Source organism: Miniopterus schreibersii, assembly GCF_964146895.1.
Source record: "Miniopterus schreibersii genome assembly, chromosome: 2".
Classification (NCBI taxonomy): domain Eukaryota; kingdom Metazoa; phylum Chordata; class Mammalia; order Chiroptera; family Miniopteridae; genus Miniopterus; species Miniopterus schreibersii.
The window spans coordinates 102,072,298-102,088,560 of NC_138102.1; the positions used below are offsets into that span (position 1 = coordinate 102,072,298).

The 16,263-nt window shown below is 38.9% G+C and overlaps 1 protein-coding gene across 1 annotated transcript in view; it reads left to right on the forward strand.

Moving 5' to 3' along the window:
- USP12 (ubiquitin specific peptidase 12) overlaps positions 1-16,263 on the forward strand; it is an 85,719-nt gene that overhangs the window by 24,660 nt on the left and 44,796 nt on the right. Inside the window, exon 2 of the mRNA XM_081125808.1 lies at positions 12,527-12,607. Within this exon, the coding sequence (XP_080981934.1) occupies positions 12,527-12,607 (81 nt within the window). The remainder of the gene's footprint in view (positions 1-12,526; positions 12,608-16,263) is intronic.

A 16,263-nucleotide genomic window follows, 5' to 3' on the forward strand; every position in this document is an offset into this window, starting at 1 on the left:
ATTACTAATTTTGATGCTCAAATCCCTCCCTTGGCCAGTGAACTTCAAGCTGGCTCCTCTTTCCCTTTGTCATGTCTTCATCATTCTTTGAACACTTTCTAACATAAGATCCTCTAGGTTCATCTTGTACTTTCCTTTCCACAGCCCTGCAGTCAGCCATTTCTCTAAAATGTCTTTGTTCCTTTTAGTGGAGAATGTTATTTAGAAACCAAGAAGGACTCTAGGTGTGTTCATTGCTATTGGGTTGTCATGGTTTGAGGCTCTTTTAATGGACATAACAAGAAAAATTTAAAAAAACAACAGTTCACATTGATATTTTCAAATTAAATTTAACATTAGAGTTTTTCTTTTCTCCTTTGAATCTTAAAAAATTTTTTAAAAATGTTTTTATTGTTTTTTTTAGAGAGAGGGGAAGGGAAAGGGAGAGAGAGAGCGAGAGCAAGAGCGAGAGCGATAGATAGATAGATAGATAGATAGATAGATAGATAGATAGATAGATAGATGATAGATAGATAGATACATCCATGAGAGAGAACATCAGTCTGCTGTCTCCTGCATGCCACCTACTGGGGATAGAGCCTGAAATCTGGGCATGTGCCCTGACTGGGAACTGAACCCTGACCTCCTGGTTCATGGGTCGATGCTCAACTACTGAGCTACACTGGCTGGGCTTTTTTCTTTTTTAAAAAAATTTGTCTTTATTTTTGAAAGTATTACAGGTGTCCCATTTCCTTCTCCCCCCCTTGACTCCCTCTACCCAGCTTGTGCCCCCTCCCCAGGTCTTCACCTCATTATTGTCTGTGTCCATGAGTTATGCATGTATGCATATACATTCTTCCTACCCCTGCTCTCCTTCCCTCTTCCCTCTGAGATACAACAGTCTGTTGCATGCTTCAGTGTCCCTGGGTCTAATTTGTTGGTCAGTTTCTTTTGTTCACTAGCCTCTTCTTAAAGAAGACCCTTCGACATTTTATGTAATACTGGTTTGGTGGTGATGAACTCCTTTAGTTTTTTGTTATCTGTGAAGCTCTTTATCTGTCCTTCAAGTCTAAATGATGGCTTTGCTGGGTAGAGTAATCTTGGTTGTAGGTCCTTGCTTTTCATCCCTCTGAATATTTCTTGCCACTCCCTTGTGGCCTGCAGAGTTTCTGTTGAGAAATCAACTGACAGTCTTATGGGTGTTCCCCTGTAGGTAACTAACTGCTTTTCTCTTGCTGCTTTTAAGATTCTCTCTTTGTCTTTAACCTTTGGCATTTTAATTATGATGTGTCTTGCTGTGGTTCTCTTTAGGTCCCTCTTGTTTGGGACTCTCTGTGCTTCCTGGACTTGTAAGTCCATTTCTTTCACCAGGTAGGGAAAGTTTTCTGTCATTTTTTCAAATAGAGTACTGCACAGCCTATAGCTGGAATGTTCGAGTTCCTACTCATGTTCTTCAGGGCTCTCGTTTTGCCAACATGAAAAGCTGTAATGAAAACACCTCTGAAGAAAAAAATTAAGGCTTGGCTCTTTTAGGTCCATCTGTTTGTGAGGCCTTTCCCAAATACTCTAGCTCTTAGTGTTATTCCTGTCCTGACACCCTGCAGTACATGATATGTTGTAGCAGAGTTCAGTGCTTATTCTCTGCTCTATAACTTTAATTTAACTAATTTTCTATCTCTGTGTCATCATGAAAAGTTGATTTTTATTCACTGTGTACTTCCCAATTAGATTATGACTTGGCACTTTTTTCATAGCGTTTAAAAAAATCTTTTACAGCACTGTATATCACAGCTTTATTAATTTCAACCCATAGTGAGAAATAGACTTCTTTCTTTACAGTTAGACATAATTGTACTTACTGAAATATTGGAACAAAAGTTTCACAAACCATTGAGTACTCTTAGTAGGGAGATATACTGTGATTTATTCTGTTTTACTAAAAAAGAAAATGGTAGTTGGGTGCTACAGTTTGAAAATCACGTTCTACAACTTCTCACCCAGGGCTAGCTAGATATTCAGATACTTAATGAATTTCACCTTTTCTTGAAGGAGTACTGCTTTGAGGCTTTTGATGATGTCTGAAACTTAGGATATGGAAATGGTTATTTCATAAAAATTTTTGTTGTCTTTGATACAGTTTCACGGACACAATGTCTCCCAGACAATCAGTTGTGGGCTTTCAGCCTTGAGTTTCTTTTTTTGTGTAGGAGGTAGAAACTTGTTTCTCACATCTGTACTCTGGATTTGTTCACTTCCTCTTTGTTATGTTCACATTCTCACATCAGCTCTTTCTATGCCTTGAGAACTTTTTTTGGTGTGTGAAAGTAACTTGCTTCTCTTCTCTTTGGGAAGCTTTTCCTGCTTGTTTCCATAGTTCTCCTTTAGGTACTGACCCGACGTGACCCTGTTCAGTATTAATCTGGGAGTGATACATATTGGACTCTTAAGATAGGATTTGAAACACAAAAGTGGGAAAAATACATTGTATTTTCTCATATTTGCATTAAACAAAAAGAAAGTTGCATGAAACTGATAGCTGGCCATAATTAGTATAAAAAAGGGAAGTATTCTTGATAAGAACGTTTTCTAGATAGATGTTCAATTTTTTACATTTTAATCATTGTTAATTTCTTGATAGGCTATATACTCTATTTTCTTAAAGAGTATATACTGAACATAATTAGCTTTTCAAAATGATATGTCTTCATAGATACCATTTTTTTCTGCCATATTCTAGCTTTAGATTGTGGAGATTTCTTAACTTTCTTGAAAACATTCCTGGTTTTTAGTTTGCTTTCGTTAATTTGCATCTTCCTTATAATGGCAGAATGGAGGGCAGTCAGATAGCATTTCCCATGGTTGACTATGTAAAAGATATGTCATGGGGAGCAGCCATCTCCCAGTGTTATTTTCTTTTTTTCTATTTGCAGATGGTATCTTCAAAATAATAGATCAAAGGTGTCCTTCTAGTTACAACTTATTATTCTTTTACTTGCATGATTAATTTTTTGGCATGAAAAAGAAGCATTTCTCAGCTTTCTAAGAATTCATACTAGGTAGGTTTAAGGAGGTACTTATCAGGCAACTGTTTCTGAGGATTTGATACTGTGTCCTAACTTTTATTCAGAATTTTGTTAATGTTTGACCTTTAATAGACTATCTAATATTTTATCTGTAATATTTAATTCTCATTAAACATTGGAAGAGCCAGTAGATTCACATGTTGCTAGAAATTAGAAATGTGGGCCTGGGAGGTGCTGTCGATACCAGTATCTTACATACATGGTAACTGAGGTCCTGTCGCCGGTTACACAGAAAGTTAGTGGCATAGCCGGGAAAGACTCAAGTCTGTAGCTTTGCTAATTCAGGGCTATTTTTAGTATACTATGGTCTCTCTACAGCCATAAAACAACATTTCCTGGTGGCCAAAGGTGCAACTTCCATTTATAAAATTAGTAAGTCCTGGGGTTGTGCTGTACAGCTTGCTGACTATAGTTAATCATACTGTATTGTATGGTTGAAAGTTGCTAAGAGAGTAGGTCTTAAAAGTTCTCATCTCAAAGGTAAAGAATTTGTAACTGTCCGTGGTAATGTTAACCAAATTTATTGTGGAGATGACTTTGCAATATACATTAATCGAATCATTATGTTGTACACCTAAAACTAATTATAATATTATATGTGAATTATACCTCAGTAAAATTAAAATCCACAACATTTCCTAATTTTAATAAAACTTTAGTTTTAGTTACTAACATTATACTGACAGGAATATTACCCAATCTTAACCTTGTTTTTTAATCACAAACATTTTGTTTCTCTTTTTCCCCCTTTATTTTATTTATTTTATTAAGGCTTTTTTTTAGAGCAGTTTGAGGTTTATGGCCAAGTTGAGGGAAGCTACAGACATATCTAATACATCCCCTGCCCGCATACATGCACAGCTTCCCCTATTATCAAAATCCCTCACCACAGTGGTGGTGCATTTATTACAGTTGATGAGCTCATATTGACGCATCATAATCACCAAAAGTCCATAGTTTACATTATGCTTCACTCTTGGTTTTGTGCATTCTCTGGGTTTGGATAAATGTATGAAAACACTCATCTAACATCATTATATCATATAGAGAATTTTCACTGGTCTAAAAGTCCTCTGTGCTCTGCATATTTATCCCTCCTTCTCCCTGACACCTACAACCAGTGATTTTTTTTTTTTATTGTCTCCATAGTTACCATTGAGTTTTTACTTTCAATTATTGTAATTTTTATATTTAGAAGTTTTATTTGGTTCTTTAAAAAAATCAGCTTAGACTTTAGAGTCTCATTATTTCTTGGCACATATTAAGCACTTGTTATATATCATGTCTGAAATAGTTCTGATATTTAATGTCTTTGAGTTTCATTTGGCTGTCTTTCTGCTGGCTTTTCTTCATGGTACTTTGTTTTCTTGTTTTTATGTGTGTGTACTTTTTGACTATGAACTCAAAATCTCTTTGAATTTTATTTGTGGGAACTCATTTTTTAAAAATCCTCACCTGAGGATATGTTTTTATTGATTTGAGAAAGAGAGAGAGAGAGAAACATTGATGTGAGAGAGAAATACCAATCGGTTGCCTCACATAGGTTTCCTGACTGGGGATTGAACCCACAACCTTTGGGTATATAGGATGATGCTCTGACCAACAAGTCACCCAGCCAGGACTGTGTAAACTCTGTGGGGTGGATTAAATTTGTCTTCCAGAGAGTATTTATAATTCTGCTAGTTGTGGGGTAGAAGAAGGTACTGTTAACTCAGGATCTCTTTGAATTACATTTTGTGCTTAAGGTTTTTTTCTTTAGAGACCATACAGCTTGTATGAATTTGGGTTACAGACTTTCATGAGGACCAACTTGTGGCTTTGAAAGTTTGGAAGATACTTATTGCCTCACCTCCTCCAGTGCCAAGGACAAGTCAGGCAAGTTTCCTTGCTGTCTCCTTCAAGAATTATTTCTTTTTCTCTCTTACATTGAAGACATAGCCCTTCATGCTGGGTCTTCTGCAGACCTCGCTATCTTGGGTGGGCCCTAAGTTTTAAAGCACTTGTTTTCCTGTTTTCATTTCATTCAGTTGTCAGAGGAGAGGCTAAAGGTCACTAGGGTTGCCAAATAGCCTCAATGTGAAACCGGTCTTTGGTGTTTGCTTATCGCCCAGGGTTCCCCCATTACTTCGTGTTTTGGTTTCTGTAGATTATTTTCTCACCAGCTCAGTAAATTATTATTTTTCTTATTTAAAAATGTATTCATGTTTTGGCTGTTTTAATCAGGAGGTTCAGGAATATCCAGTTGCTTTTTCATGATGAATTCTGTAGTAATAGGTAGAGTCTAAAATAACCTTTTGTGCAAGTTACAGTAACGGAGACAATACAGTCAGAAATGTCGTCTTCCTTCTATGCGTGTCACGTACTCAGAAAAGACAAGTGAATACCGATGCCTGTGAAAGCCTTAAGGCAGAAATTCTTAACTGAACACACCACCATCTTTTCCCCAAGTAAAGAATTGCTGATTTCATAAGGCATTGTTAATTTTAGTGGGATCATATTTCTCAAGTGTGGGGATGGAAATATTGACTTGTTCTAGGATCAATTTAAATCTTGGAGTGCTTGATTGACCATTATTTGACATGATAGAGTTTATCAGGTTCAACAAAATTTTCAAGGGATGCCTATGTTTGAGAACTCTAAAGATGCTGAAAATTGTACAGCAAATTTTTGTCTGTGTTGGTTTTCACAAGTTACATCTAACTCTAGTGTTGAAAACACTTTTATTTTACTATTATTATTATTTTTTAATTTATCTTTACTGTTGAGAGTATTACAGGTGTCCCATTTTTTCCTCCCAGTTGGCCCCCTCCACTTTGCTCCCACCCCCTCCCCAGACCTTCACCCCGTTATTGACTGTGTCCAAGGGTTATGCATATAACTGCTTTGGTTAATCTCTTCCCACCCTCCACCCCTCTCCCCTCTTTCCTCTGAGATATGACTGTCTGTTGCATGCGTCAGTGTCTCTGGATCTGTTTAGTTTGTCAGATTCTTTTGTTCATTAGCTTCTTCTTAAAGAAGACCCTTCAACTTTTCCTGTAGTGCTGGTCTGGTAGTGATGAACTCCTTTAGCTTTTTCTTATCTGAGAAGCTCTTTATCTGATCTTCAGTTCAGATGATAGCTTTGTTGGGTAGAACAATCTTGGTTGTAGTTCCATGTTTTTCATCACTTTGAATATTTCTTGCCACTCCTTTCTGGCCTGCAAGGTTTCTGTTGAGAAATCGACAGTCGTATGGGTGCTCTCTTGTAGGTAACTAACTGCTTTTCTCTTGCTGCTTTTAAGATTCTCTCTTTGTCTTTAACCTTTGGCATTTTAATTATGATGTGTCTTGCTGTGGGCCTTTTTGGGTTCCTCTTGTTTGGGACCCTCTATGCTTCCTGGATTTGTAAATCTGTTTCTTTCCCCAGGTAGGGGAAGTTTTCTGTAATTATTTTTTCAAATAGGTTTTCAATTTTTGCTCTCTTTCTTCCCCTTCTGGCACCCCAAGAATACGAATGTTGGGCCTCTTGAAGTTGTCCCAGAGGCTTCTTATACTATCTTCATATTTCTGGATTCTTTTTTTCTTTTTGCTCTTCTGGTTGGGTGTGTTTTGTTTCCTCATGTTCTAAATTGCTGATTTGATTCTCAGCGTCCTCTACTGTACTGTTGATTCCCTGTAAATTATTCTTCATTTCAGTTCGTGTAGCCTTCATTTCAAATTGGTACTTTATTATGTTATCGATTTTCTCATTTATTTCCCTAATAGTCAGCTTAAACATTCTTATAAACAAAATTCTGAACTCTGTATCTAGTAGCTTGCTTGGATCTATTTCATTTAGTTCCTCTTCTAGAGATTTTTTCTGTTATTTCCTTTGTGACATGTTTCTTTGCCTCCACATTTTGGCTGCTTCCAGGTGTTTGTTTCTATGTATTAGGTAGAGCTGCTGTGTCTCCTGGAATTTGCAGAGTGGCTTTGTGTAGTAGATGTCCTGTAGGGTCCAGTGGCTCAGCCTCCCCAGTCTCCTGAGCTGGGCCTTCTAGGTGCTCCCCTGTGTGGGCTGTGTGCACTGTCCTGTTGTAATTGAGCCTTGGTTGCTTTTGGCATCACTGGGAGGAATTGACCCCCCGGCCAATCGGCTGTGAGGACCAGCTGCAACTACAGCCAAAGAATTGCTATGCTGGAGACACCCCTATGGAGCAGGATTTACTTTAGTGGAGCTTTGGTGTTCACCAAGTGTGCCCCTTGAGTGTGTCACTCGTGGATGTGGTAGGGTTGTAATCCAGTGTGGTCGAGTCTGACCACCAGGTGCACTGTTTCTGGGGCCTCCCAGGAGGTACAAAGTCAGCCTCTGTCTGTGCCTTGCCCAGAGCCACCCACCATGAGCTACACAGCAATCCGTAGTTGGCTGCTACTTGTGCTGGGCTTGGAGGAGCCCAGGAGAGGCCAAGCTATGAACCTGTGCAGGCTGCCGCTAGTGCCAGGCCTGGGGCCACTTACTGAGAGGTATGGGGCACGCTGAGGCCAGCTCCTGCTTGTTTGAGAGATTTTAGGAAATTCCTAAGCATGAGGCTTGAGAGGCCACTTGCATAGAAAAGCCCCTGGAAATGGCCTGGATGAGCTGCAGGTGGGGAGGGGCGGGGCCAAAGGTGTGAGTCAGGTGCTGGGGATTCAAATATGGCGCCTGCCTGCCCACTGTGTTCGGGGAGGACTCGCCAAAGGAGCCATGGCCTCTGCCATCTCTTCAGTCTGGGAGAAAGCTGGCTCTCCAGGTCTCGCCCCGATTTCAGGCAGGTTAGTTCCTCCCCGAATGTCCCAGGTTCCTTTCACGCTGCTGCCTGGTGCTGGGGCTCAGAGGGAGCGCATCTGAGTCCGTGCGCGGGCCCTTTAAGAGGAGCTGCTGGGGCTCCCGCAGCCTCTGCAACCCTCAGCGACAGTCCTCGCTGGTTTCACAGCCCGAAGTTGTGGGGACGTGTCTTCCGGCCCTGGAGCCCTGGGCTGGAGGCTTGATGTGGGGCTGGGACTCCTCGCTCCTCTGGGAAACCTCCACCCCGAGATGTCCCTCCTGGGTTTAAAGCACGGCACTGGGTGCGGGCCCCCGGCTGCGTCTCCGGGATTCAGCCCCGATCTGCCCGAGTCTCTGCCCCTCCTACCGGTCTCGGTGCTTCTTCAGGTCCCTGGTTGTAGGGCTTCTGTTTACCCAGATTTCGGGAGGCTCTGAGTGATAGAGGTTCTGTATTTTAGTTGTAATTTTGATGTGGTTGTGGGAGGCGGTGGGTGCAGCTGTTACCTATGCTGCCATCTTGTTTCTCTCTCTGAAAACACTTTTAAATGGAAAAAAAAAAAGACTCATTAGAAACTGGATTGCTTAGTATACTCTTTGCCTTTGTAGTTAGCATTTGGCTAGAGATAGGGATGTACTCTGATAATTTGTGCAGAGAAAATCCTGAATCTATGCCATAAAAAAATTGTCCTGCATTCACAGAATCGGCAGTAAGCATCATTACCATAGTAAAGTATAGTCTACTACACCGTACCTTAATTTAGAACTGTCCTAAAGTAAATTCCATTCTCTTTGTACTTTCCATTTCAATCCGCTACCCTTGCTTCCTCTGTAACCATAATCCTTCACTGTTGAATTGTGGAGTTTTGTGTTAATATCATAATATTCTTAGAAGAAAACTGATGGGAGATGATGGAATGTTGAATTAGAAGAGACTTTAGAAATTACTTAATCTTTTAATTTTTAAAACATATTTAGCTGTGAAAACCTTATTTTGTTTAAAGGTTTTCTTGAAAACTCAACAGGAACTTAGAGATGGTGGTTTTGAAAATCACTGAGGAGACTGACCCTTTTATTTTGCAAAAGAAGATTCTTAAATCCAGAAAGGTTAAATGATGATGGTCTTTGGTGGTTTCCACTTTCTCACACTTAGCTTCCTCTTCCCAGACCTCCTTGGATTATGGTTCTGCTCTTTGTTAGGCTTTTGGGGAGTACAGTGTTGGAACCTCAGGGACCACTTTGTGAGTTTGGCCAGACCAAAGAGAGGCTCTACTTTTTTAATGATAGCTGTCTCTCCTTTTTAGAACTCAGGGTCCCTGCCATGCAGGTCAGGACAGAGGGCCCAGCTTCCTTTCCTTCTCTAGGCTTCAGTGCAGGAAGAAGGAGGGTGAGGACAACTTGGTTCCTTTCTGCAGTCTTCCTCACCTCCTTTTTCTGTTCCCACACCCCAGTTCCCTCTTCTAATTAGCCTCTCAGGAAAGACTACAGCCAAAAATCTGGTGCTTGAGTAAGAATTAGACTAGAATCCTGCATAAAGGGCAGGGCCCCTGAGGATTGGCAGTGCTGTTCTTGTTCAAACATTTGAGAGTTTGTCCTCGTTGGTCCAGGAGCATAATAACTGAACTCCGGTGATGGTATCATGTAGTTATTTCTTAGTTGCATGGAGAAGATGATACTTATTAATATTACTAACTCAAGAGAATAGGTTTTTTTTTCCTTTTGGGATTGATGGAAAGAGGGAGAAGAGAACCAACATTTATGGGGCATCTGCTTATGTACCAGCCACTGCCAGATGCCTTTTCAAAAGTTTAAATTTTGATTATTTGTATCTGTTACCAGTGATTGATGGACCTGGATTCTTGAGTTTGGGCAAAGAAAGAATTCAGAGCCAAGAACATCAGTGCTGGAGGAAGTTTATTTAGCATGTAAAATGAAAGTGCGCTCAAAGAGAAGATCCAAGCAGGCTGCTCAGAGAGCTGCCTTGGCCTTTTAGAAAAAAAGTCACAGGCAGAAGTGAGCTAGCTGGGCTGCTTGGACTTAGAAAACAAGTTAAAGAGGCAAAAGAAGGGCCTTTAGAACTTAGGAGAAAAGAACGCAAAGATACAGTCCTGAGGAAGGAAGGCGTGGGTGTGCTTTAGAGATGCTGAGTTTACCTGTTTGTAGGGTTTTTATCTGTTTTCTAAAGGTAGGATTTTAGGGGAAGTCTCAGGGGAGGATCTCAGTAGAATATTCATCACTTTTCTAGGTGTGTCTTTTAATATGATTCGTCAGAATGAGAGTGTAGTGATGGGCCGTGGTCTCTATTGATTGGTCATTGCTGGCATAGGGGGTCATTGGTCATTGCATCTGGTCCTGATATCAGCCATGGTGTAGCTTCCTCTGATTTTGCTGCTTTTCTGGGCCTGGAGCTGAAACACATCTGAGGCCTAGATGTTATCTCTAGTTTGACTAAAGCTCTGTCTTATCTCTATGGTCAACAGACAGGAGGTTTTGTTCCTGGGGTTATTTGATGCTAATCAGAACCTCATGGTCCTGAGGGCTTTATCTATCATCCATCTATCTATCTATCTATCTATCTATCTATCTATCTATCTATCTATCTATCTATCTATCTATCTATCATCTATCTATCTATCATCTATCTATCATCTATCTATCTATCATCTATCTATCATCTGTCTATCTATCATCTATCTATCTATCTATCTATCTATCTATCTATCTATCTATCTATCTATCTATATCTATCTATCTATCTATCTATCTATCTATCTATCTATCTATCTGTCATCTATCTATCATCTATCTATCTATCTATCTATCTATCTATCTATCTATCTATCTGTCATCTATCTATCTATCTATCATCATCTATCTATCATCATCTTTATTGTTGAAAGTATTAGAAATGTTCCCCTTTTCCCCCCATTGATCACCTCCACCCTCCACCTTCTAGGCCGTCCTGAGGGCTTTAATGGTCTAAGGGAGTGGTCGTGCAAGGGAGAAGGATGCAGAGGAGTAAGGGTGCTGGGTGAGTCCAGTTTGAATTAGCTGTCTGTCTCTGTTTCCCTATTTCACTTGCCAAGGAATTTTCCTAGCTTTTTACTGTTCTGCCTCATAGCTACTGTATAAAGTAGTTGGTAATATTTTCATTTTATAGTTAGGAATCTGAGGCACAGAGAGGCTAATAATTTGGTACATAGTCAAAACTTGAGGACAAGGGGATGGGACAGGGCTTTCTAAGCAGTGCATGAAAATATGTGGTATATTTGGGGACAAGTGAGACATCTGGGGTGGTTAGACTGCATGGTATGTGGTGTGTGATTGGAATTACACTGGAGAGAGAATGTTCACATCTTGTTCTGCCTTTAGTTCATTCTAAGGCCATAGATGCCTTCCCAAGGTGTGTGTAACTGACATCATTCCACATAGATGTATGAGGTTGTATTTTGGGTAATAGCACTTTTTTTCTGTGTAGAGGGAAGCGTTTGTTCTCATTTGCGAAAAAAAACAAACACACCACACAAGAATTTCAGTTTGAATTCTTACAGTTGGTGGTAAAATCTGGGCTTACCTGATAGTTTTGAACATAGGTGAGGAAGTTTTGTGACAAGAGGCTTGAGCTGGCGGGGATGGGGAGTGGGGCTTGCAACATTCCTATGAAGACTGTTTTCATCAGTGGGTCTTGAAGTTGCTGTAATAATTGAATTTAATATTGTTATAAAAGTTATTGGTAGGCTAATTTAGAAATAAATGGTATTTGTGAACTAGTGATTGTGTGAGGATTTTATGTAAAAATAACACACACACACACACAGTGCTGGATGGCTGGAAGTTATTAGAGGAAATACCTTGTTTTGGGAGAACTAGATCAGCAACGCAGGAGGTCCCTTTAATCAGTATGTACTTATTTTCAGGCTTGCCCCATCAGTAAGTTGAGGATGTGTTGTCTAACAAAGGTCTGGGCTTCCCAGGTTTAGGAATGTACCTCTGTCAAGAGACAGCAGGGGTGGGCTTCTGCACACTAAAGGTGGTCTTAACCATATGCCAGTGTTCTTGAGGCAAAGTGTGTGCTGTTACATATAAGATGGAGTTTTGTGCTAATCTGTTTTAATTTTTAAAATTTTTTATTTAACATTGTTTTTGAGAAGTATCCATGTTTTTGTATATAAATCTAGTTTATTTATTCTGACTCTACTACATAATATGCTATCATATTTTATAGACCATGGAGATTGCTGTCAGCTGTGCAATCATCAATGATACTTTAGTAAATATTCTTGTCACCTTTAGTTCTGTGAGAGAATTTCTCAGGTATATACCGCCAAAGAATTGTTAGGCCACTGAATATAAGCATTTTAATTTCACAAAATTTCAGCTCTGAGATGGCTGCTATCAGATTACAAACTCCTTTTAGAATACATGATACAGCAGGGGCTTTAATTCATTACTTAGATAAAAGGAACAAGTTAGGAATATAATTCCTTGATCTATCCAGGCTTTGGTTACATGAGAGTGCGAACTAGGTTTTAGTAATATTCTTAAAAGCCTTTATTCTTCACTGTCCTTTTTTATTTCCTTTCAATAATGTTAGGTAGTTATAGGGAACATAGTTATTTAAAGGATGTCTCCATAATGTCTAAATTATTGTGATAACGTTATGAAAATACTCTAAATACTAAGATTTTTGTTTTTCGTTTTGTAGGGCGCCAATGCCTCGGCATTAGAGAAAGAGATTGGTCCAGAACAGTTTCCAGTGAATGAGCACTATTTTGGATTAGTCAATGTAAGTATTCATTGATGCTTAGCCTTCAGAATTATGGTTAGAAGTAGTTTTTAAAATGATGAATGCATTTCATAGTTTATTAGAGAAAACTTGTTCATTTGTATCAGTAGACTTAATGCCAAGAAACTCGATTGGGAATTTTGCATTTATCCTTAGTGGAAGGGAACAAAGTTGTCTAGTGACTTAAGTCTTAGAAATAGAAAAGTTTCTACTTATAAGGCTGATCTTTCCCATTTTGTGTCAAAATTTTCTCATACCAAAATTGCATATGGCTTAGGCCAAATGATCTATCGATTCTTTGAGACTTATTTAAATGTTTACATACAGGTGGTCCAAATAGTTTAGTAAATGTCTCTGTGTGTCGAAGGGTCTTTGTCATTTTACCTCTGACATTGTTCTACTAGTATAAATATAAAAGTACAAAATATAGGGGGAAAGTACATCTCCAATCCTTGTGGAGGTAATTCTAGTAATTATACATTATTAAAACTTTGGGAAAACCTGCTTTAGAATTTTTAACTCTTCTGCAACATCAGAAAACACCACAAATCTGTGTTATATAATTGTTGGGGTCATTTATACTATTATAGTATATTGTTAGGTGGGTCTATGGTGAGTATTTAAAAAAATATATTATATATGATAATATAGGTAATTAAGTTAAATTGAACAAAATTGGTGTGTCACTAAATACTAGTATGCTAGTATGTAATTATGATATATGAGATAGATTTCTTGTGTGATTTGGGGAAAGCAGTTGAAGTGGCATGTATGCCGCCTCCTGCTTTGGGAATCACCTCTGCAAATTTAAAGCTTATAACAGAGAATCAGCATCAGCAGTCTCCACCCTCCTGCCCCTCTACATAGGGGACTACTGATTATTCCTCTGTCTATTTTCTTCTGGAATTACCCTTAGATTCTTAATAAAGCACTTTTACTTCTGTTTTTGGCTATTTAGAAAAAAAATCTATTGACTTCCTGTTAGGGTAGATAAGAAATTTAGTTCTTTACATCTACCACCATCCCCTGCCAACTTCACTTTCCCCCATTCTTCCAACATGGAATTAACCATTGCTTTATTTTTCCATTTACTTAATTCCCATTTATTCTTTCCAAAGTCTTTATCAGAACTAAAAAAACCAAATTCTCAATATCAATTTCCACTGAGTCAGGGAAACCCTCCCTTTCCTGGTGACATCTCTGTGGAGCCCTCCGCCCTGCTGTGCAGCCTTTGCCTACCATTCCTTTTATGCCACCTGGACATTCCCTTCACGTCTTGCGTTTTCTAGATCCTGTTTTCTTTCCTGGTTTTCTCCTTGGCTTTTACAGTAACTTCTTTAGGAAGTGTGCTTGGGAGATAAACTTTGAGATCTTGTGTATTTAAAAATTTTTTGGTTATAAGAGCTACATATGAGATCTTAGGTTATAACCTTCCTTAGGAATTTTTAAGACCTTACTCTATTGTTTTCTAGCTTCTCTTGATGCTGTTTGAGAGGGCTGATGCCATTCTGCTTCTTGATCTCTTCTTTATATGGCTTTTTTTCCCCATTTAAAAAATTGAGGGGGGGTGTGGCTCAATGGTTGAGCATCGACCTAGGATCCAGGAGATCGTGCGTAGTTTGATTCCCGGACAGGGCACATGCCCGGGTTGTGGGCTCGATCCCCAGTAGGGGGCCTGCAGGAGGCAGCCGAACAATGATGACTCTGCCATTGTTGATGTTTCTCTCTCTCTCCCTTACTCTCTCTGAAATCAATAAAGATAAATTGAGGTGGTCATTTAGGATGTTCTGTATCTACTGTTCACAATGTTCTGAGTTTTCGTGTGTCTTGGTCTCCTCCCTTCCATTATTGTACTGGGCATTTATGCACTTGTTCATACTGATGATTCATTTTCCTCAGTTCTAGAACATTTCTTATCCTATTATTTGCATAATTTCTTTTTTATCAGTATAATTTCTCTGTTCTGTGTTTTTTGATATACTGTTAGAAGCATATTAAAACACTTAGACTAATTCTTTGTATTTCTTTTTTCCCCCCAATTTTGATGATCTGCCGTTTTAATTCTGCATTTTAGATTATTTCTTCGACTTTTTTTGTCCAGCTCATTGCACTTTTTATTTCTTAGAATGTTATGTTTGTTTTTGAGCTTGTTTCATGAAGGCAGTATTTTCTGTTATTTTTCTCAGGTTAGTATTTATAGTTTTTGTTGTTGCTGAGGTTTTCTTATACGTAATGGATTGTTTCTGAGACCTCTAAGTTCATTGCCCCGCCTGTTTTAAACTCTGCTTTTCCTATTAGAAGCTTTCCTCAAATTTAATTCATATATAAAAGTGAAATTCTAAAAAGCTCATTGGGGTATTATGGGTAGAACTTGTCTATGATTGGTTTCACTCAAAACAGGCTTTTAAGAAAATAGCTCCCCTTCACTTCCCCCTCCCCCCAATTTCAGTAGCTGCGGGTTTTCTCTGGGGCTGTTTATTTCCCCCTCCAGCCTCCATCTAGGAGTGGCTTAATTCGGGCCTTTATTTAATCTTCTGTTTCCTGTTCAGTGCCTCACTGCAGTCCTTCAAGGTTCTTGACCATACTCCCAGTCAGTGTGGAGCCTAAACCTTCAGTTGAAAGAAAGGTTAAATGCCTGGGGGTCAGGGTCAAAATGGTCCTTTTTTTTTAAAAAAAAAAAAATCTATTTATTTATTTATTTATTTATTCATTCATTATTGATTTTTAGGGGGGAGAGAGAGAAACATTGATTTATTGTTCCACTTATTTATGTATTCATTGGTTGATTCTTGTATATGCCCTGACTGGGGGTCAAACCGGCAACCTTGGTGTATGGGGATGCTGCTCTAACCAACTGAACCCAAAACGGTTCTTTTAAGGACTTATACCAGACTTGTGATTTTGGATGCAGCCTCCCCTCCCCCCAAAGTCCCCAGGTCTGCAGGTGTGAATCAGTTCGTTTTTTTTTTTGTTTGTCCCTTATAGGCACTTGGGCTTCTACTTTTTCTCCATCTGCCTTTTATCTTCGGTAAGTTCACTGACATCTCTAGTCTGTGGTTGTCTTCTTGGGCCTTTTGAGGTTTTCCCTAATCTATTCTTTTACTGTAACTTTATTAGGGTTTCATGGGGAATAGAGTTAAATGAGTATATTTACTTTACCTTGTTTAATGAGAAGTCTGGCTTCTACTTCTAGTACCTAATAAGTTCTTATTTCCATACAGAGTTGTCTAGTGATCAGAAGCCTCATTTCAGTTCTGGGAATAGCAGGACCCCAGTTGCTTCAGTCTCCTTACTACTTTACTGTAGCTATCACCTTTATTTGGTTCAGACTCCAATGCTAATATGTATATTGAATTGTAGTAAAGTTGTGCCCATTGATAGTGTCCCAAAAGAACCCATTTTTAAAAGAACAATAGTATTATATATTGAAAGTTGTCTTGCCTTTAACCTTTGCCAGTATAAATACAGGCTGGGGCAAAAGTAGGTGTACAGTTCGTATGGAAAATAATACAATTATTAATAAGTAATAACACAAGAATAAACTCTGTGTGGTGTGTACTCATAACTGTAAACCTACTTTTACCCCATCCTGTATTTCAACCTCTCCACTTTGTGTCTAATTTTTTTATAGATAGCCTCAGAACAAGTAAAACAAC